Genomic DNA, 23,516 nt, shown 5'->3' with positions numbered 1-23,516 from the left:
TCAGCTTACATCAGAAGGCTTACCATAAAAAATAAGTATAGTTGTATATAAAGCTGAATTACTTATATCCTTCTTTCCCAAAAACAGCCACAAATTCTCAAATGTAAGTCTACAAATGAGCATTCCCATTGACATTAGTACAGCTACTAACTCAAGTAAGCTCTGGGCATTAACTTAGCAAAGTTCAGCCAAAGGAACAATCTTAAAAGGCCTCAATTTATCCCATTTATTGTGCATCACCAGAGAATAATGCAGGTATTAGGTGGGACTGCAGAGTACCTTAAACTACATCTCCTCATAAATGCTTGACTTTCAATCTAATCTGAACAGAACTGCTTACTAGTCAAAGCCCATTCTGCTGCCAACACTTAAGCTTTATTTTGAGAAGGGCCTGACAGCACACTGGTATTGTGTTTACAGAATCAGGGGTTTCATGAGGCAGAGCAAACATCAGCACCAACACTGGGAGACTCTGCAAAGGACTTTGGCTTTCACTGCTGCAGTGGGGATGAGTTCCTTTCATCTGATGATGCTAGATTGTACAGATGATGCTCTTCTGATTAAGCAGCTTGTTGCTTCCTGATAACAATAGAGCAACTCAAATAAAACTCAGTAAAGATTACCAATGTGATTAACAATGCTAGAATCTAACCTATAGCATTTCTTGCTTCCTGAGGAGAGAAAATAGGAACATACAGCACTGAAAACAGAAACTAAATGTTGCATTAATAAGTTTTTCAAATGGTTGGATTTAGATTGCCTAAGTATGTGAATACCTTGGAAAACAAAGGAAAACTCTCCTATGGAAGCACATTTCTAATTCAAGATCTCAGCCATATTAACTGTTTACCTCCATGCTGATCAGATTTTTTAGTTTTCTTTTAATGAACTTATTTGAAGAGATTATTTTAGTTGATCAACATCTAACTCACTGCATTGAATATGTCAATCCCTTTGATAGCTTACGAACGTATTGACTCATCCCACAGTAATTTATAGAGAAGTGCTGAGCCTGTGCACAGGGCATCACCTTCACAGTAGGCATTGTCCTCTCGAAGGGCTCGGAAGCCATCCCGGCAGCTACAGACAGCTCTGTCCTCCAGGTTCCGGCACACAGAATGCTCCATGCAGTTATGGCCTTCAGTGCAGAAGTCATGGCCTGTACAGAAACAAGCATGATTGAGGGTTAAAAAGAATCCAGGGATTACAAAACACACCTGTCAAAGACAGCGCTATCTTTTTCTCGGTTCTTTTTCTCAGTTAGGTCAAAGAATACCTTTCTATTGTCTGTGAGGTACAGAAAAATAAATTGTACCAAGCATGAAATGGATGAGAGCAGTAGTAAAGGCCACCAGAACGGACTGTCTCTAGGTCTTCAATTCAATTTCAGGTTATAGCACTGATCTGAAGCAGCTGGATAGGAGGCTTGCTCAAATCCCCTTACTGTCTCCTTGTCATTGTTAATTACTTTCACAGGACATGTCTTAATTATATAGTTCTTGTCATTTTCTTTTTTTTGTGTGTTTGTTTGTCTGCACATTTATAAAAGACCTTAACAGCTTAGACACTCAGCATCTCATTTATTAGTGATAATACTTTTAGAACTTTTAGTTCCCAGGTGTATTTGTAAAATCCTTCTATATTTAACCAAAAGTCTTTGATTAACATTGACTTGTTTTGCTTTACTCTCCTCTTATCTCTTCCCTTCCTCCACTAACTGAATACTCTTTCCTTATTACATCATTCTTTCCATTACAGAGAATTTTATTTTTAAATCTCACCTCTTAGCCATCCCTGTTTCCTATTTTCTTAATTTTTTCTTTTCTATTTTTCCTGAGTGTGGCCATTTTACATTGTACCTTAATTATAAATTTTTAAGACTATGAAGTTCTTTTCCAGGCAGGAAAATTTAGATTGAACCTTTCAACTCAGTAGGTTTCTTTTTAAATTTCTTCTGTTCGCTCTCATGAAATCTAATGATTTAACGTTGTTGAACAACATTAACTGGTTCTAGAAACTGACTTGAAGCTTTCACAGTTTCCAGACCTGTAGATAAAGGTGCAGAGCTTGTCTCCCTCCCTGTTCTCTCATTAATTTTATTTGTTTCAAGTTTCCTTCTTTCACTGAAGCATTAATTGATCAAGCAGCAGCAGTGTTTTTCAATAATTACTTTCTTCTCTGAAAGCCACAGGAGACCTTGGGAGCGTAGGCTAAGCTTAGGGCACAAGGACTGGTGTAACAGCAACAGCTCCAGAATGCAAGCTGGCATCAGGCTGCAACACAAGCCTCTTGCAAAATAGCAAAAAAGTATTTTTCAGCAGTAAAGATTATTAATGTTATCATTCCACCTGGTTTCTGCTTCATATTTTGCTGTGAAAGAGCTTCTAACCCTAACCTCACAGAAGCTTAGTTAAACAAGGACCCCAAGCAGGACAGTGGCAGCAGAGATGCTTGGAGGTCAGGTCAAAGAAGTCTTTTGCACTTGAAGAGCTCAGGAACAGTGTAAAACAATAGGAATGAAGCCAAAGAAGAAAAGGAAGCAGAAGATCCCATAAAGACAAAATGTTTTAGTACTGAGGCCCAGTGACATGGTTATGACAGAAACATCACAGACCTACTGTGATACAACAGGCTAATGCTTTTCTTCCTCCTGCTGTGGGTTGTTTCTCTAAAGGCATGCTTAGGTAATATTACCCAGACATCATCATCCACCACAGCTACCACACTGATGGCATCTAACATGGAATATTATGGAGCAAAACATTCTACAGTTTAATTGTGCCGGAGGGTCTCCAATACTCCTTGATGACAGCAGCAGCACGTGCATCAGGAGCAACCTCTGGCCATGGCAACATCTCCTTTTTGCCTTTTTGCTGCCCTCCTCACTGAATCCTGAGTTCATGGAAAAGCAAGAGGCTTATTTCTGGATCATACTGGATTGCATCAGATTTTGACATTAACTACAAAGATACATGCCATCCAGAAAGTATGAGGGTTTTCATACTGATTATTATTAAGATTCTCAACATTCATATAGCAGCTGCATTAAAAAACAAAATGCATGCTAATGAATAATAGCTTACAGCAGCTTCTCATTTAAAGAATAAGCTCATTGCCTCATGAGAAGCCAAGCTAGCACAGTTCAGGGAGGATTGAAAATATTCAGAAAGCACTCAACCAACATATATTAAAATTTTCTAGCTATACCAGCCACAAGAAACATAGACTCCTTTTCTCTAAGCTACTGAAGATTTTATAGAAAATTATCATTAAAAAATCCTTTTGGACTGTGACAGACTTGAAGACCTGTCTTCTTTTAACTTCTTCTACTTTCTTATCCCTCTGCTTGATGTCATTAATCATATTCTTCATGTTTGTGCTGAGTAGCACAGAAATAGCCGTAGCTGCAATCTTCACTGATGTATACCTAAAATCAGGCCAAGAGCCTAACACATTCCTTCATGCCAGGTTTCAATTTATCTTATTTAGTTATAGAAGAAACAGATGTAGCTACTTGAAGATGCAAATGCTAATAGCTTTGAAGATACCAGTATTAGTCCAGATCAAAAGGGTGGGCCAAGGACTCGGAGCACTTCCTACATCGCTCTCCTTTGGTAAGGACCAGACTGGGTGTAGCACGCAAAGGTGCACAGCATACAAAAATATTTCCCAAAGTTTCTGCTTATAGATGTAGACTACAAGCCCAGAGAGGTGAACAAGTTACCCAAGTACTTGAACATTTGCTTAGCACAAATGGTCCTCTGAAAGAGATATCTCAAAGCACCCCAGAAAGATGCTGGGAAACATGAATATTTCTCCTGTCTATTTCATTTGGACACTGGAGTGGGTGAAGGGAAGAGAAATCAGTAATTATATACATGATTTCTTAGACTCTCCACCCATTTTTGGCTGCAATAAAACACAAAAACTTGTTTCACAGAATTTACATTACGAAACATTTTACAAACAACTTTCAGATGTCACAGTGCAGTTGTCACCTATTCAACTTCCCAAGATCTACAGTGATCATCATGCATAGGAGTGTCTTATTCAAAATTATCAGAAAAAAAAATCCATTTACAATCTATAAGAATGAAAAATTACACTGAGCTTATATATATATATCCTGCTACTACCTTACCTTTACAGACTTTGCAGCAACTGTGGGATAAGGGGATCTGTTGAGATTCTGGGCAGCTCAAAGCTGGACAGATGCCTTTTGGAATTCGCTGCATTTTGTGGTCCTGTTAAATTGAGGTAATTGATTAATACTGTGAGATAGGAAATAAAGGAAGTTGTAACTTTAGTGGAGTTTCACCATTATGATGTACACAAACCCATGCCTAGGCCAAACTCCAGGTACCTTCAAAAACCATTTGTGAGGACAACATAGCACAATAAAACCATCAGGAACTGTCCTATACTCAAACCTTTTCAAGCAAGCAGAAGTGTGGCAACAACTCTCATTCTTCTCTTATCCTAGCTGTCAAATAACTTGTCTCAGAAGTTTCTCTTAGCATTATGCCTGTAAGAGTTACAACTATTTCTCAAAAACTGAAGTGGCAGATTCCAGAGTCAAGGGTCCCCATAATGAATACTGTAAAGACATGTTATATACACAGCAAGTAAAATCAATCTTGAGCATCTCTGATCTCACTGCTTTCAGTGGCAGTAACACTGAAAGAAACTGGCACTGTGTCCCTATTAGGAAAGAGGTTTTTATTAGGCATCTGGAAGTGTACAACGTCACAAGAAGGTGCACAAGTATGTTCAGGCACTCAGTGCAGGTCATCTGAAATTGCTGCAGTATGGCCACACAAAATGCTTGCCTTAGCAACCTGGCTACCACGGGTGTACCTCCCTTAGGCTCCCTCAGGCCATAAATAATGTGTCTTGCTGTACTCTAGTCATGATAGGGCAAAGAAAGAAAATAAGGCAAACAACAGCATATTCCTCAGAGGCATCTGCCATAAAATAAGTGATGTGGTTAAAATAAGACTTCAATGAACTCAGCATTATGCATTTCTGCATGCAAGAAAAACATCTAAAATAATGCATCTGCTATTGTATGTGTGTGTAGTATTATTATTAGTCTAGCATTTAATTTTAAATCCTCTTTAAGCATGAAATATAAAGATGAAAATGTACACAATGGCCAACATCAAAATGACTGCTCAAACTTTACCTTAAACAATCTTGACAGAGATACCAGCCCTAATCTTATAATACAATAAAGCAAATCAGACAGATGTGCTGTACACCAGAACAAACAAAACCCAGCAATCCCATAAGCTAAATTAACCTTTGATAGAAATAACATCAATTAAGATAGTCTGGATTTTATTTTAATCTTTTATAAAGTCTAATTTGGAAGATAATCTTTCATTCACTTATTTATAATATTCAAACAGAGAAGTGCATGCCTATAGCATACAAAACTGCAGCAGCCAATCAAAACAAAATATGAGGCTTTTAATTACATCCAGACAAAATGAAAAATTTCCATACATTGCCTTGATAACATCATTATAATCTTTCAAGCATGAAACCAGTACCTGCGCCATTCCTATTAATACCTCTTGACTTGAAGTCATTAATTATATCCTTTTATGAGAACTCTGGTAGTAATAAAATAATTCCCATCTATGAATTCCTAACTGACCAACAAAGCTTACAGATTTTATGCTCTGAATTATAATTCACAAGGCTGTTCAGCAGAAACTGTGCATACTTCACTCCTTGAAAAGCAACATTTCAATCAGCCAAAGTTGCTGCTTACTATTTCTACCAAGACAGTGAGGCAGCCTACCAGAAAACAAGTCTAATCAACAAAACACAGGCTAGCCCAGACAACAAAGGCATTTTTTTATACAGGATCACAATTGCCAGCTGCAAGGAACACAAGGCAATGTCACATAACTTTTGATCATTGTTAATTATACCCATTGACTAATCATAGAATTGACTAATCATAGAATTCATGTCTTGGGTGCCATGTTGAAAATACAAGCTCATAGCCCCAAAAAGCCTACAGATGAATCCAAAATTATTTCTGGTCAGCTTCATGCCATTCTCAAAAGGGTGTCAAAGGCCCTACTGCAGCAATTAAGCTCATAAGGATTAAAATCAACAGCAGTTAGAAAAGAATTCCCAGTTCCTCTTTGTAAGATACACTTTTTAACAACTATATGAAAATGTTTGAGATTTCCAGAAACTGGTCTGATAATCTGCTGCATGATGAGAAGGGAGAGGAATTGCTCGCCTCTCTTTCTCTGCTGAGAAACGTGTGTTCAGGTTTTCAACTCCAGCCCACAGCCTGCAGCTCTCTAAGCAGACAGGATTTTTCCTCATCCCTACCCTAGAGAGACAACATACAACTCACTGCAGCAGTTTGTGTAATTCTTAACCCACAGCTGTCCCTGAGGTATATTTTACCCTTAAAGTATATTTTTGCCCTGAAGAGCAGCTGTATTCATGCAGCAGGGCAAGACTGACTCAGCATCAGATATATTCTGTTTACAAATAAAACCCCCAAGCCTACCCCATTTCCATCACTAGAAATACCAGACACCTGTGTACCAGCTCTTTTTCTTCTTTTCCCCCTAGCTTTTCCTCTGAAGAATGATCCTGAATTCCAAACTATGCCCCCATTACATCTGTATCTCTTACCCCTGAGCACATAATTTTAAACAATAACACTGCAGATGGAAACATAAGGTAATCTGTTTATGTTTCATTACTGACGGTGGGGACGATACCTAGGGAAGAAACAATGCTGCCTGATTGTCAAGCTGTGTCATCAAAGCTTGCAGCTATGCAAAGTAAATTTATTTGCAAAAATTTGATGTGGAACTCAGACAACATAAACACAGGACCTACTGGATTCCTTTTCTGTCACTTCTAAGGTACACCTATCTATATTTCAAAAGCGTGACTTTGATATTTCTAACATGCAAGAATTTTTATTCCATCAAGAGTATTCTTACCTTGCACTCAAAAAGAACACAGTCCCCTGAGCCTGAATACACAGTTTCTCTTTGTCCTTCAAAGTAGGTTCTGCCTTCAAATACACACACCGCTTCAGAGAGAAAAAACAAAACAAAACAACACAACACAATGATTTTTGTATAAACATGTTGGCACGCTGCTTATAGAATTGATACATTTTCTTAAAGAGGACTGCATTTCAGAATAAAAAGACTGATTCAGCTGCAAGAATATTCTAAACCCATCTATAGGACTCTAGGATATCATAAGAAAAAAATGTAGAGGAGAAAAAGTCCTCACAAAGTCCCCAAAAAGGCACATGTAAGTAGAAAGGTGGAGGATGTTGAAGCAATATGGAGTACAGATAGCTACTGAGATGGCAGAAGAGACATATCTCAGGTGACACCAAGAAAGGTGACTGCCTGCAACACAGCTCACGGCTGCACAGGAAAATGGAGTGTGAGAGCAGAGCCAGTGGCATTAATATATAATTAGTTTCTTGAGAGGAATGTTGCATGATGAAGGGTGACCACTAAAGCCATATGTTTATTTGTTATCACAGTCCTTTGATGTTTCCTCACCCCACACATTATGTCATTTAAACATTATGGATTTGTATCTTGAATATCCCCATTCTTTAATATGCCTTAGCAGTGATGATAAAGTATATGAATTTTCTTGTACAGTAACTATTTTTGTGACTGTCTTTTTATTCCCCAACAAAAACAGGATCAAGTCTCCAATGATCAAATGACAGACAGATGTCACCAGGATTGGTGTTTGTCACACCATGGCCTTGGTGCCATTCCTGCACCCCAGCAGCACCAGGTTTTACAGCAGCATGCTGACACAGCTCATACTGGATTGCTCACTAAAACTCCTATTCAGTATTTAAGACTTACATAAAACATCTTCGCAGCAAACTGTCTTTTTTTTTTTTTTTTATGGGTCCATTACTGCAATTACATTATGCAAAGTATAAAGGCTGAGTAACATAACTGCTAGGTACAGAAAATCAGATGTCTGTCTCTGTTGCTTAAGACACAGTCAAGGCTCATCAAGTTAGCATAATCATGAAATAACAGGAGTAGGTTACAACTTTCAAGTTCCAGATTACATAGTTAGAGGTCTAATTTGCTAACCATTGATTTGAAGATGCAAATCAATTATACTTTCACAGAAAGATTTCTCTATTATATTTAAATAGACTGCATTTTTAGACAATTTTAAAATATCTAAAAGTATAAGACTTTTTGTTTTATTCATGTTTTACTTTGAATTACCTATATTAATTAGCATTATTTCTTTTATTTTCATTTCTACTTTACTTTTGTTTATTAACTTGCAGCTCTTTCTTAGTACTTCATCAGCATGAAAAAATTAAAGTTTTGGAACTGATGATGAAAAATAAGTGATGGGTATAGCAACAAAAATGGGGTTTTTGAAATTCAAAAATATTGGTTATAATTACATCATAAAATATATATTATCCTGTGTGATATAAGCTTCCAAAGTGCTCTCCGAGTCCTTATCTCAACTCACTAATCTTTTGTTACATTTGCTCTTTCCTATACAGCTATGGAGGGGAGTGGGAGAGCGGCTCTGGGAGGTGCCTGGAGTCCAGCCAGGGTCAACCCACTACAGGCAGAATGTGTGACTCACAAAGAGTCATAAAAGCTCAATACTGTGTCTGCTTCCTCTCCCCTTCTCCCCAGAGTTCCTTCTCCTAGAAGGAAGTATATTAAATAATTCTATATAAATCTTTACCACAAACTAGCAGATCTTGAATCTAGGCTAGACAAAGACAATCACTCAATCATACACATCACCTCCTATGCATTACATGCCATGACACTAAACTGAAATATTCAAAATATCAAGCTCTTTCCCTTGTCCCATACATTTCAGTTTCTAAGAACAACTAAATGTGACAGGAAAAAATACAGTGCAGCATTGCCTGAGGATCACACAATGGCAGTGAACTGTTAATTTAACACATCCTCATGTTCCCAACAGGAAGACTACGACTGTTCACAGAAAAGGCAGAAGATATCAAAATCACTGTCATTCTATCTTAGAAGAAAATATGGTCCTGAAGCCAAAATACTCTGAACATATGAGTGAGACTACCCAGGCCTCTTAAAAAAAGAAAAACAAAGTTTAAAAAAAAAAGTAAAACAACAAACCACCTCAAAACATAGTCCACTGAATCCAGTCTCCTCATTAATGGCAACAAACCTGTTTCTTCAAAGAAACATAGAAAATAACACATGCAGAAGAACCATCAAAAGAACACATCCAGCCTAGTGTGAAATCATAAAGCTATTTTTTTATTCCACCAACAGGCTTTGGAAGTCTTTGCATATGGAGCCATTCTAATGCAGTGACGCAGTATCACAAACACTCGCTTTCAACAGGAAAATCAGCTCTTCTCCATAAAGTCTTGGAAACAAGAAAAACTTAGAAATTCCGAGTCCATTAGAGATGGCTCTGCCCATATGGCCCTTGACCCTTTCCCATGTATCTTCATGCACCCAAGAATTGTACTCAAAGGTTAGAACACGGCAGCAGAGTGCATGACTCAAGCCTGTGTGGTTGCCAGAAATTTCAAGCAGAGCTCACGTGCCCACCTCCACCATCACAACACTTGGCCACCATGCAGCTAAGAAAACTGTATCTCATCCATTGAGCTCCCCTAAATAAACAAGCCAAGCATTTTGCTGAGGTTTTGCCAGCAAGGTTATAATGTCTCCAGGTAACAGGGACCTGTCTATATAAAATGACCAAAGTATGTTTGATACAAGAGAGAAAACCAACAAACAATAAATGCCCAATTAAAAAAAATTAATTGAAACTGAATTGAAAACCTGTTAAACTGAATAATCTAAGCACAAGCTTAAGCACGTCTTATGGACTGCTGCTCTCACTGACAACATTCAAAAGGGGTATTTCTTCTTAAAACCATGGCTCCATGTTTAGTTATCCCGACAGACACTGGTGGGTTTAGTGATGGTGTAAGTTTGCCAGTGCACACTGTCCTTTCCTCTCCCAATGCTGCCACAAATGCCTTTTTCCCGTCTCTTGCCAGCCCACTCCTCTTCCACTGCCCACTGAAAGGCATCCTGACAAACAGTAAAGGGCAGATTTACATCAGGCTACCTCGAGGCTTCTAAAAACTTTAAGATAATCTGGTTAGGTGAGTATTAAGTACATATAGAAAGATTTCTAGAAAGACAAATCCACTAACATTTTTCTACACCCCTTTCATCCTAAGACACTGGCACACACAGCCCAGGTAGTGTGGAACAGAATGTTCCCTCTGCCTCCTGACAGCAACTGTCACAATCAGTAAACATCCCATGATGCTGGTGACTCCTGTCTTTATTTTCCTTCAGAAATAAAGATGTTTCAGCAACATGAACATCTGGACTAGCACCATGTAAATAGAAAAGTCCAGTGAAGATTTAATTTCTGCTTGGCTAAATGCTTTCCAGGATTCTCTGATTAGTTTGTGATTGGTATCTCTCTGGGGAAGCATATCATCATTCATCTTCCTAAGTCCTTTCATTCAATAGACTGAGTCACAGTCAAGACATTACCTGATGATTAGCTGTTCCAGATCTTGGTAGTTATTGCCTATATAGGATTTCATCTACAGTTTAAATACATCAACTATTTCTCCTGCCATCAAATGTCCACATTCCCCCAGAACCTAAAATAATATATATTGTTCAAAGGAGAGGTTTCTAAGAAGATGAAACAAGAAGCCTACAAAACCTACTTAGAAGTTTGACTACTCTTTATCTATTTGTATGCAAAACAGTGCTTACTACACTGGTAAGCATCTGTGTACAGGGTCTAAAAAATTATTATCAAGGTCTGCTTATATTTACACAGCTGTATTAATAATGCAACTATCCTTTAGTATTGTCTAACACATTGTGATGACATGGAACCTTCTCCATGTTCTTCCAGCAAAAAGAATCTTTCAGGAGCCCCCTTGCTGTTGCGTCTGTTCAATTAATTATCAATAGTTTGTTAAATCATCCCTTCTCTTCCACAATCCTTCTTCCCACTGGCCTCCAAATGACACTTTCCTTTTGAATTATTTTAAATGTCCATGCAAGATCCATGACCCAGCAAACTCCTGCCACCTGTTCACTGAGTTCTCATAATGTCAAGTAGAACATTTTCTCATTTTTGCATTTTTTACCTTCACTGTCTACATTGTGCATGCCATCCCCTGAGGAATGCACATACACTTCCCTGTGGTATCTCAGATAGTTTGGATTCAGACTTATCACCAAGGGAAAGCAGGAAGTTCAGCACGTTGGTCAACTCCTCAAACCACTTGAATTTCTTGTATTCACAACTGCCCAATGAGTGGCAGATAGGACTTGCAGTTTTGTGAAATTTGTCAGTAATTATGAATGAACAACCTACAAACCGGTAATTAAGTCTATGTTGCTTCATTCTTTGTTCACTTATGTTGGTTGCTTGGCAGGGAGGAAACACATCCAACATTATCTCACGCAGAAAAAACCCCAAACCTGTCTCATTCACTTGGTTTTTCTACCTCCTCCTTGGAATCTCTTCGATTACATTTTCTACTGTTCAGAGATGAAGGCCTAGGCATTGTGTAAGCTGCATTAATCCTACTTTGCAAGCTTACATAGCACAAAACCACAGTGTGGCTGTATCCTTAGAAGTACAGAGATAATCACCACCTTCCTGAATTTCTTTCTCTTGACAGCCACATCATTACTAGGCATGGCTCTCACCCTTTTCTCATTTATCTTTGGGATTTGGGCATTATTTCTTCTTTGCTCATTTTCTGGAAAGCACAAACTCCTCTGTTGCTGCAGTCAGTGAGGCTGCAGACTTACTTCATTTCATGCCATCTCTCTCAACAATTCAAAATTATTCCAAATTTCAAGCTGAAAAATATATTGCAAATTTTTCCAGTCAAACTGCTGAAAAGCTGCACATATCTGCTTCTGCTTCCTTAGCTGAAAAAAAAAAAAAGAATTTGAAATTTTATCATGACAAGGAACCAATTACTATTTGTGTCTTACATCTTATTAGCTAAAAAAGCTAAATGTTTCTATTCCATTTAAAACACAAAGTCACTGTTCTATATCAGTCTTAGAATCACTTGAGAGTATCTACAGTGTGAGACACCTCCAACACTAACAGGCTGTTTAGTCACAGTGGCAAGGAGTCAATCTGAATTCCTGAATTCCTTCCCCTACCTCTCATATTTCCTATATTTCCATCAACTGCTACCAGGAAATTACATAATTCATCTATCCTATGTGGTGTTGTTGAGAAGCTTTCTATAGAAATCATTTCAATCCTGGAATACAGGCTCCCTGAGTAATCCTTAAAGACTAAACAGGTAATCTGAGCTCTGAAAAAGCAATGAAAACATGACTAAAAACTCTATTGACAGCAGTTCAGCTGAGGTAAATAGAGCTAACATCTGAGTAAAACTTTTGCAGCAGGCTGCCAGACAGGGGAGTCTGGGAAAGAGGCTGCAGCCAATCAAAGCCAATGGACACTAATTGCACAAATGGAGGTGTATCTTGGTAAGCAAAGATTCAATATGGACAATGTGTTTGATGCCAGCTTCCCTTAAAAAGGGCATTACTGCTATTCACACTACAACTTTAGCTTGGTTAAACAGAGCAGCTAAAACAGTTCTACTGAATGACACGCAAAACTTTGGCTTTAGTGCAATGGAGCATATACTTTCTGATTGTTAAAGAGAACTGGAGTATTTTGGACTATATACATAGCATTTAATTTGAGCATGCCTAATGTGAACAAAATGCCCACCCATTTTATGACAAATTCACTATTGTTGGCAATCCAATACCCAAACAACTTTCACAGCAAAATGTCAAACTATAAAATCAAACACCTTAGACAAAAGCCTTAGAGAGTGTCAAGAGAGGAAAAGCAATTGAGGTTAATATTAACTAAAAGACAACTGTATTACAATTATCTTAAATATTTATAAATAGCACAACAGTCTGACAGACCAACGGATCTCCAAGGCAAATATTACAGGCCTGCTTAATCCCCACAAAGATGGGATTTGACATTATCTGATCAATTCCTTATGTCAGCTATCCACAACACCAAAATAACTATATTTAGTGAAGGTGCTAATAGATATTTTATCAAATGCTGACAGGGAAATTTGTACTTTGTTCCATCTTTTCTCAGCTGGACTGCTGGGCTAGTTGCAAAAGATACTTTTCTGAAAACTTTGTTAAGAGAAAAAATAGAGTTCAGAAAACTAGACACCTCCCTAGAGCACCTTATGCTGCAAGACATGCTTAAATTCACCCATACACCCATCAGAAATGCCTCAAGTCACAGGTATTCACATGCAAGTTGAAACTGAATTAACTGATTCAGATTGAGTATTGAGAATTTATGAAATTAATGAAAAACAGCTAAAGACTTGCACACTTTTGAGTCAGTATTTTGAAATCTATGAGAGCTAAACAGATACCACCAATCAGCATTAATTTATTACATAAAAAGAGGCTTGTGCTCTCCATGGTAAGTTAAAACCATCCATGGACATGACATGGGTGGGAAGACATGCACCTACTCCTGCAGCTGTGCTTACAAGATTTAACTCTGCTCCCCAGATACTTCCAACAGGTGGCAGAGGGGAAATAAAATAACGTATTTCATTCATTAGGATATTTTGCCCAGATTTGCCACTAAGAAAAAGAAAAAAAATTGTGCAATTATGCACAATTTTCAAAGACATACTTTTGCACATGACAACTGAGATGGTGGCTTTCTGCAGCTTTGTGGACACAAATCACGTGAACATGTTCAGTAAAAGGCAAGTGCCTCTCTGAGCAGCACCATTTCCCCAGATTCTGTCAGTTTCATTTGAAAGCACTAAAAAGATCCTATGCAAGCTACAAAACTGCAAGCTCCACCACCATATAGTAAAACTGGCATTTATTAAGGTGAAGAAAACTTGGAGGTGATGTTTCCACGCTCCCAAGTCAAAGGTTCCACACAGCTTCTGCTCCAAAAATCTACAGCAACCTCTAACAGTCATGGAGGATTTTGACCAAAAGCTTGCCATATTATTTAAGTATTTACAGACTACACTCATATTTAAGCAACTGTCAGGGACCCTACAGATGCTTTTATTCTCAATCAGAATATCCTTGGTCCAGAACAGTTTCCACAGATGTTTTAGCTAGAAATTCTGCACTATCACTTTGCTGCACACACCTCCCTGGCGAAGGCACAGCATCCTATGACCTGGCATCCATCTCACTGTATTTTCTTCTCAGATCCAAGTTCTTTCACTTCTCCTAGGAACAGAAGCCCCTGGTTAAGTTGGCTGTTACAGCAATACTCACGTTTGCCTTCTTGGCACAGGCCAGTCCAATGTGCTCAGGCATTCCCAGGAGTCGAGCACCACATCCACTGCTGCTGTTAGATCTCACTTCTTTCAAAACACCTGCACCTAGCTCTGTACAGCAACTGACAGGGTTTCATGCTCCCAACTCTTCTTCCATCCACTTCTGTTCCCACATAAGGAATCTGCCAATCCTCCCATCCCTCCCTTCAGCCAGAATGACAGGATTAGCTGGCATAATCACAAACACTCCAGATAACCGCATTTAAACATTCTTAAGCTAAATCCTTACCATTAGGTCACCAAAAGGTTTTCAACACAGACAGCAGCGTAAATGCATTTCTGGAAATCTTGATTAAAATTGGTTACCAAACTGGCTTTCTCAATTTTTTATATACTCAATCCCAACCTTCACTACCTAATAATATTTAAGCAAAATCTAACATTAAAAAATCAGGTATTAACAATAGTTTTAGAAATTTTCAAAAGACAGTTTTAAAAGAAACCTATGTACATCTAACATGCTGTTTCCCAAGGCTCCTAGAAGTGACTATTATCCATTGTGCATTCCCAAACAATATAATACTTCATGTCTAAAGTCAGTTCAGGATTTGAAATAATTAAAAATTTAAAAGTAGCTGGAGCAGATGTTCACAGATTCTGCTATGTCACAGCCAATTTCTCCCAAATGTATCTGTCGATACTCCGATTCATCACGGAAAAACAGTAAGCTGGAGTTCATAGCAGCTGTAAATGTAACTACTCTTTTTTCTGTGGGAACATTACTGAAAGAAAGTTTTATGGTCGCTGATAGTTTTTAAAAAATCATATCTGTAAATACTCCTATTGTCCTTAGGAGGACCTTTCTAAACATCAGGCAAAATTCACACACTGTGCAGTTAAGTCTGTTTATCTATATGGAGCGGGATTCAACTCCAACTGAGCTTTGGCTGCAGCACTTTTCTCCCTACAGTGGCAAGCAGCATGTCTGTATTCCTCCCATGTCCCCTGACCTTGCTTCCACTGGGCACATACCTTCCTTTTTGGCCTTAGCTCCATCCAAAAGGTCCCTTTTCAGTCAAGCCAACCTTCTGTCTTATCTGCTTGACTTCCAACATTTTGGAATTGCCTGCTCCTGTGCTCTTAAAAGAGGATGTTTAAGAAGTGAGTAGCACTGATAGAACCAGTGATTCCCCAAGGATGTGATTTATTAATTTATATGTCTATTTTAACTTTCTACTGTATTCATCTATTCCCATGTTTCTTCACAGCAACTCACCAACAGAATACTGCAAAGTTAAAAAAATGAAAAGCGTGTGCTTAGGGGCTCACACTGTACTACCACCACTGTTCACAAAGAGTTACAGAAGACAATGGACAACATTTAAGCATCCCATAGTCATATGCTACTACTATTAAGAAGCCTGTCTGAGAAATTCACAACCATACCCAAGATTGTTATCTCTTCTGTGCTATACTCAGATTTGATTTCTCCTTTACATGCCTTGAGGATCTACAAGGTTTCTAGATAAAGCATGATGAAAACATCTAAAAAACTAACTTCCCCTTTACAAGCCTGTAAAATTAGCCTATAGAGAAATACTGCACTTCAGTCAATATGAATATAACTTAGTGAGACATCTTAAGGAAATAATACCTGAATTTACATGTCATTGTCAAAATAACAACTACATAGAGAGAAGCATGCCTGTTCATCTTCCCTATCTTTGAAGTACCTGACGTCCTCGCTTACTAGACAAAACAGGTTATGTGCCTAATTTCCAGATGAGTCAAGCATATTTACTTGCTTTGATTTCAGGATGGGGGGGGAAATCTTACAACTGAAACCAGGTGTTTTCTGAACCAATTTATTACAACAAACAATAATGCCACTGTAATTCTAATACTACTATGTATGTGGTACATACACAGCCGTCAGAAACAAAAGGAAAATTTTTTTGGACAGCAGAAAAAAAAAGGAAATCTAATAATATTGTCAAATTTCTTCATCTGTTAGGAAAAGAAAAAAAATGTAGAATAATGTAGAATATGTAGAATAATGTTAAGGGATTTTGACAAAATGTCACAAATTAAAATTACATTGGGAAAATAGTCAAAATTATACTTGAAACTAATTTAAAGCAAGAAGGGGAATACCAGAATTTTCACTTACAATCAGAATCTTTCACAAATAATTTCAACAAGTAGAAGGTGAAAATAAACTAGTCAGCAACCCTGTAGAGAAAGGCTTAGGATGGTCAGCCATCCTCCAAAACAAATGAAGAGGGCTTTCTTCTTAATAGAAACTGGTAACAAATCAAAACCCCCAAGAAGGCAAAACTTAGTAAAAATTCTCTATACTGGCAGAACAGAGTTACAGAAACAGCACAGAGTCCTGTGACTGGTACAGTGACAAAAGCAAACTGCAAAAACTCTTCAAATAAAGAGGATTGCAATGACCTTTTTGAAGGCAACAGATGAGGAAAGCAGGATAAAGGTCTGCTACATCATATCAGACAAGATTTTAATTTTAAAGTTGTGTCTCACATGGGACTAAGTGACCATTATGTGAAGCTGAATATATTTTATCAGCTGACAGATGTAGAAACAGTGATCAATAACAGCCTGGAGGTCTATACATCACACTTCAGATATCTGCAAGCAGTAGTTAAGAGAAGTGTACCAAGCAGTAGATGGTTTAATTCAGTACATGTTTCCACTGAAAAAAATGTCAAACTTCTGCAGTCCAAAAGACTGAAAGCCATGGGTTTAAATCATTATCTTCACAAAAAGACAAATAAAGGGTAACAGTGTACATAATTTTATATTAATCTCACTGATTCAACTTCATTCATATTTTACCATCCCCTCCACAGGAAATAAGATCACATTATTGACAGTTTTGTGGTGAGTTTTCTTCCAATAATTTATTTATTGAGTTTCAGCCTTGACAACCTTCCATTTTTTCATTTCACAGACATAGGCACTATCAAAAAATTGTATGTATGCCTTCTTGTACACTCCCATATCTCCTACCAGTGTCTCCCCTAGGCCAGCTTTCCATCCAAAGAATCCTTGTCAATGTGGCAATCATGTTCTGAACAGGAGTATGTCAAGTGCAGACTGGTCTTTGCAAAATTGTGCAAGCCAAGAATCCCATTCGGTTGGTTGGATGGGTTTTATAAAGCCTTTACTCCATCAGTACTCTGTCTTCAACTTCTCACACTTCTGTGACCTTGCCCAAAACCTTTAGTTCTGGGGGTTTCAGCTAAGGCTTTTCTCTTTTTTTTCCACAGCACATACCCATTGAAGATGTTTGCTACTGATACTATAGGTATTTCCAAGATCTACAGAGTACAAGGTCCAGGCAAAAACCAGAACATGAGCTACAAGCAGCTGATTTGGCAATGTGCTTCTGGTTATGGAACCAAAAAAAAACCCACAAAAATCCAACAACACCCCACACAAAAACCCTGAAATAAAGCAAAACAAAACAAAACAAAAAAAAAAAAAAAACCCAAAAAAATAAAAACCACAAACAAACAAAAAAAAAAACCCACCACCACAAACTCCCAAAAAACAAATCAAACAAAAAGAACCTCATAGATCAATGATGCTCATATAGTGACATAAGCACATTACTGCTGAGAACAAACATATTGAAATCAACATACAGGCATGTAAATGCTTACATATCCGAGATTATTTTTGTATTTATAAATAGAACAGGGTTTTTTAAATTATTATTTCATAGCTACCTAAGAAAATTCTTGTGAAATCTGTATTACTAAAGTTAGGGTACCAACTTATTAGAAGCTGGAACACTGCCAATCTGTCCACTCCCAGCTGTCTGAAAGCAAATATATTCATATCTAGCATATGTTAATGTTTTATTTGCACTGGAAATAAACTAAAATAATAATACACTGCAGGTATTTTATATTTTATGAACTCCCTGGTAAGAATATAATGAAAGAGGAATGGAAAATATTAGCTCTTTTCCCACGCAACCTCAACAAAATAGGTTATAAGGAAAGCATAGCATGGCCTACAGCAAAATTCTCCATGTAAAAAAAAAATATTTTTAATTCTCTACCAATAAAGTTACCAATATTATGTTTCCAATTTCTTCTTTAGTGCAGATTGCTACATATCCAGTGTAATGTATTTTAATGAATTAGGATTTTCTTAAGCATACTTTATTTTAGTATTCACTCCTCAGGCACACAGTAAGACTAAAACTAGAAGATTTTACCATTAACTGGAGTTCTCCTCGTATACTGACACACTGCCTCCAGATCCAGAGTCTTCTGGTGGAGCTCCATAATGCATGGGGTCCAGAATAGCTAAAAGGCCACTCACCTAGGAGGAAGCCACACTTCAAGGCATGAAAAGTCTAAGACAGGCACAGGCACTGACTGTCCCCAGTCCTCCTTTGCTAACAAGGAGAAACAAAATTCAAAGAACATGGGGAAGTAGGAAAGGAAACAAAATAGGATCAAAATATTTTCAGAAGTCCAAAATACTGTAAGATCTATTTCAATATGCTGTAAGCTGTATTTTAATTTATAGAGAACAAAAGACATACAAGGAATGGGTTTTCTGCTCAGAGGGGAATTGCAAGTCAAAAGACTCCCTGTTTTCCTTCTGATGAGGAATACTGCCCAGCTTACAAAGAACAAAGGCAACCTGAGACTACATGCTCAGGAGCAAAGGTCCCCTAACAGTTCTGTCATCAGCTATTTAACAGAGATAAACCAAATACTGCTGTGGTGCAAGAGTAGTTGGAAAATTTCTATGGCTTTACAACAGAAAATACAGCAGAGACTGAGCACCTTGGGTCATGGGTTAGACTGGCCCTGCCCACCAAAGCCAAGGGGATTCCTTCCACTGTCTTCAGCTGGCTTTGAGCTCAGCACAGGAAAGGCCCCAAGACATTCTTAGAGTGTCTCAACTTCCTGAGATGTTACATATTCCAGAGAAGTGAAGTCTCTGAGGATATCCTCCCGAAGTGTATAAACTCCTGATGGAAAGGACTGAAGAAGAGAAAGACAGGCTGCTCTCAGCGGTGCCCAGTTACAGGACAGGAGGCAACGGGCACAGAACACAGAATCCATCTGGAGTGAAGAAAACACTTTGTTACTGTGAGGGTGACTGAGCACTGGCACAGGTTGCCCAGTAGGATGTGGGGTCTCCGTCTGTGCAGATATTCAAGAGCTGTGTGGCCACAGCCCTGGGCAGCCTGGAGCAGGAGGGTGGCACCAGGAGGCCTCCAGAGCTCCCTTCCACCCTCAGCCCTCTGCTGAGACTGACACTGCAGGAGCTAGGCTGGATTCAGACGTGACAGGGGCAGCTAGCGTGCTTTTCTATTACAGCTCTGTAAATCTAAAACAGCTCTACTGATCTTATTGACCTACCTGAGTTCAAGGACATGGTTTTTCCTCTTGCAAAAGTATTTAATTAGAAAAAAATATTTTTGTCCTATTTCTAAATTAATATGGATACTGACTTTCTTTTGCAGTCACAAGAAGTAATAAAATGGTTTAAACAGTTGGTAAAGTACAGTATAATTCATCTCAGTAGTACAAGTGGTACAATACAGTACAAGTACAATAAAAATGCTTTTGTCATTCCAGTATGATACTATCACTATATGTAACTCAAAAGACTGAAAAATAAGGTTGATGTGAATCATTTTAGCACAGAAAATCCAGAAAGTAGAGGCTGAATGGACACTATTCTGCTAAATAACATTCAGAAATTCTGCTTGCTGACTATGGGAGGTTATAGTAAATAACACAGCTCTACAAAACAATCCTGTGCTGGAAATAGTCAAGACATCATTTAATACTATTTTGAAGTAGGATAATTTATCTGAATTTTCATATTAAAAAGAAACCTCAGAAGAACAGAATTTATGCTCTGTATGCACTTATGTTCTTTAAAAAGCCACACAAGTATTTAAAATAAAAAGCAACTATCTGTTTTTATTAACCAGAATGTTGCTTCTCCTTTATATTCTAAAGTGTGCATTTTTTAGAGAACTATGATAAATGAGAAATCATTGTTTTACTGCTAAAAACTGCCTTTTCTTCCTGCAGTACTGAAGCCTGCTCTGCCACCCTGAGCCAGGTGGCAGCCCACAGCCCTCAGACTCGTGCCATGTTCCAGCCAGCCTGCTGGAGATGCTCTTCCATCTCCCTCCTTCTGATTTACTTCAAGGATAAGATGACTTGTTCAGTCAGTGACTAATCATTTCTCCAAGCTGCAGCCTCTTCTCTGTGCCACACTGAATGCAGAAACCTCTCCAGCACTTGGCCGAACAAGGCAGGGCTGGCACCCCACTTGGCTACTGATGGAAGTCACCTAAGGCTAGAGGATGAAAGCCCAGGGGGGAAAGTGGCAATTTTGTAAAAAGGTGGAACTTGGTAAACAGCACAGACTTTAAGTCCACAATGCTTCAAACTACCTGGATTAATTATACATTTCAGAGTAAGTTTAACCCATTTTCCTTACGTTTCTAGATTAAAATTTAGCACTCTTGCTGGTGCTCAATTGCTGCTGCAAAGAAGAAGCAGATGGGCTTTCACAGCTCCTTCTCTGTGTGTCAGTAGACCACAAGCGCTGGAGTTTGCACAAGAGTTTGGGGGGAAAAATTGGTAAATTATGAGGAGCAAGAGGAGAAATCCCTTTAATTTTAATCATAAAATTAAAAGTTTCTGCAAGGTAGCAAGACAGATTACTGCATCAGAAACCCATGCATGTTATTAAGATTTGTCAATATCAATATTTTTTTAATTATTTTGTTAAAAATCCAAGTTATAGAACCCTTTACACACACACTCTCCACACCTGCTAGCACTAGAACTGTGACCTGATCCAGTACAACCCTAATGTTTCTCAAAGTTGCTTACAATACTTGTGTTAGACTGAGAACTTGGCTACAATGCACCAGAAACTCATGAAGTATCCTGTCTCAGGAAAAAAAAAAAAAAAACAGGTATAAGGAAAAATCACAGCCTGCAGATTTGAGCATAATGGCTCAGATTTTAACCTCTACAGGAGTCTGTTGGGATGGATTTAAATAGATTGCTGTTAGGTCAATAAGTATCTGCAGTGTCACTGGGAGGAAGAGAGTGATGAGAAGAGAGCAATTGCTTCCTGTAAATCAGTCTTTGGTGATGGGAATTATTACTGCACCAGATACTGGCACAAATATCACTTCTGGTCTTATAATAACAAAAATCACCTAGTTTGTTTAAAATACACTAGTTCCATTTTAAAAAGAATGCATATAACTTTTGGAGGTGATGCCTTGGTGTTAATACACTGACTAATGAAAACATTACCATAATAGGATCTGCTGACCAAGCACCAATTCTCTCAGCTGCTAAGACATTGGCAGTCCTTCCACAATTCACTTAAAACAAATGAACTTGTCCTTGTACTTCTTAAGCCAAGCCTGTGGTCTAAAGCAATATTTATAGGTTAAGTAGGGAAGCTTAATCTCTCCTCAATTTGTACTGGTGCCTATCACCACACAAAGCATTTGTGTCTCCACAGAGGACAAAAAAAATTAATGATCTTTTGCACACACCTTCTCAGAATTTTTTAAAATTGCATTGAGCACAGACAAAGTAGTCTCTTCCTTCCAGCTCCAAACAATTCTCCACAGGAATCTCCCATTGACTAAGATGTATGCTATGGCAGCTGGACTGAGTTTTACATTGTCTACAGCTGAAACATACATCCAACACACTGGCCCATTCATCTGCCCTGGAAGATTGCTGCTTCTTCGAGCCCATTAAGCTAAAAGAAAACACAGATAATTTGCATTCATTGCCATTCCCCACGCTACCAGCATCGACCTTCACACAAGACAAAACAGTACAAGTTGTCTGAATGGCCTGAAACAAAGGTATGGAGTTAAGAGAGAAGGTCAGGGTTTGGGTTTTTGTTTGCTTTGTGGCTTTTTTCCTTTGGCTTACAAAAAGAACTAAAGTCAAAGTAATATTATTTTTTAAAAACAATCTAAACCATTCCTTACTAAGTGTTCTTCCCTGAACTAAACATTTAAGAAAAACATGAACAGACAATTGTGCTGAAATTTCCAAAGCATTGAAAATGTCATTGAACAAGACAAAACAAAGCTTCGCTGTCCAAAATGCTGGACTTGGGCTGAAATGTAATTCCTAGGATTTGGCAGCAGGGGAAAGTCTCTTAGCATAACAGTTTAATGCCAGAATCAAGCTTAAAAATCCAGCACTTTCCATTCCTATCCTAGACACCTGATATGCATCACAGTAACTGGCATAAGATTAGTCTCACAACTTCAGCTGTCTAAAAGTTCAGTATCTGATCTAATCACCTGGGCTCTGTATACAAAGCCATGGAAGGAGCTGTCCACTTCCAGAAGGCAACAAATCCCATCCCTTCCAGCCCCTCCCAGCACCAAGTGCATTCTGGAGGTGCCAGTCCCTGCAGCTCATTATCAAGCGAGTCAAACTGGTGATGTCCACAACTAGTAAGTGAAACACATCAGGTAAATGAAACAGCAAATGACAGCAGCCTTGAAAATGCTTGGTTACGGTGTGTAACTCTCCCTGCAGTCTGAGTGTTAGCACACACCATGGCATCATGTCACCCTGCGCCAGCCAGCCAAGATGCTCTGAAGCAGTGCCAGGCACAAGCTGGGGGCACAGCCCTGATCAGAGGCCATTCCCAGCCAACCATCTGGAAGCAGATAACCTGCTGGGGGTGGGAAAGGGGAAGAGACTTCAGCCATGCGAGCCAAAAGTGCCACAGGACTCTGCCTGCCCTATTTCATTTACTAGTATAAGTGAAGCCACTTCAGATTGTATTCCCAAATTCTACATGCCTAAAGCCATGCAGAATGACTCCATCCTCCATCCCTGAGGGAGAGAAAAAAACAATGAAAAAACCCTAACAAAAAAAAAAAAGTCCCAGAAAGCCTGCTTGCTGGTCACTGAAAGAGCCAGAAGTGCTGTACTCTTAACTCTTCTCTTCCAGCTGTCATTAAATCCAACATCACTCTTTTGATTTTTGTGGCTTTGTTCTAACACCAGCAGAAGAAAAGAAGAGGTGTGGAGGGAAGCACTCAGCCCTG

At 38.5% G+C, this 23,516-nt stretch overlaps 1 protein-coding gene across 2 annotated transcripts in view; it reads right to left on the bottom strand.

Moving 5' to 3' along the window:
- The window catches only part of NELL2 (neural EGFL like 2), a 135,301-nt gene that overhangs the window by 73,970 nt on the left and 37,815 nt on the right, over nucleotides 1-23,516 (bottom strand). For both annotated transcript variants that reach the window (XM_058804727.1, XM_058804728.1), the window contains exons 10-12: nucleotides 6,987-7,078; nucleotides 4,142-4,244; nucleotides 1,031-1,159 (exon numbers count right to left, since the gene is read on the bottom strand). In XM_058804727.1, coding sequence (XP_058660710.1) covers nucleotides 1,031-1,159; nucleotides 4,142-4,244; nucleotides 6,987-7,078 — 324 coding nt within the window. The remainder of the gene's footprint in view (nucleotides 1-1,030; nucleotides 1,160-4,141; nucleotides 4,245-6,986; nucleotides 7,079-23,516) is intronic.

Source organism: Ammospiza caudacuta, chromosome 5 (genome assembly GCF_027887145.1).
Source record: "Ammospiza caudacuta isolate bAmmCau1 chromosome 5, bAmmCau1.pri, whole genome shotgun sequence".
NCBI classification, from domain to species: Eukaryota; Metazoa; Chordata; class Aves; order Passeriformes; family Passerellidae; genus Ammospiza; species Ammospiza caudacuta.
Note: the sequence above shows the minus strand (reverse complement) of the source record. Positions and strands in the feature narration are given on the sequence as shown.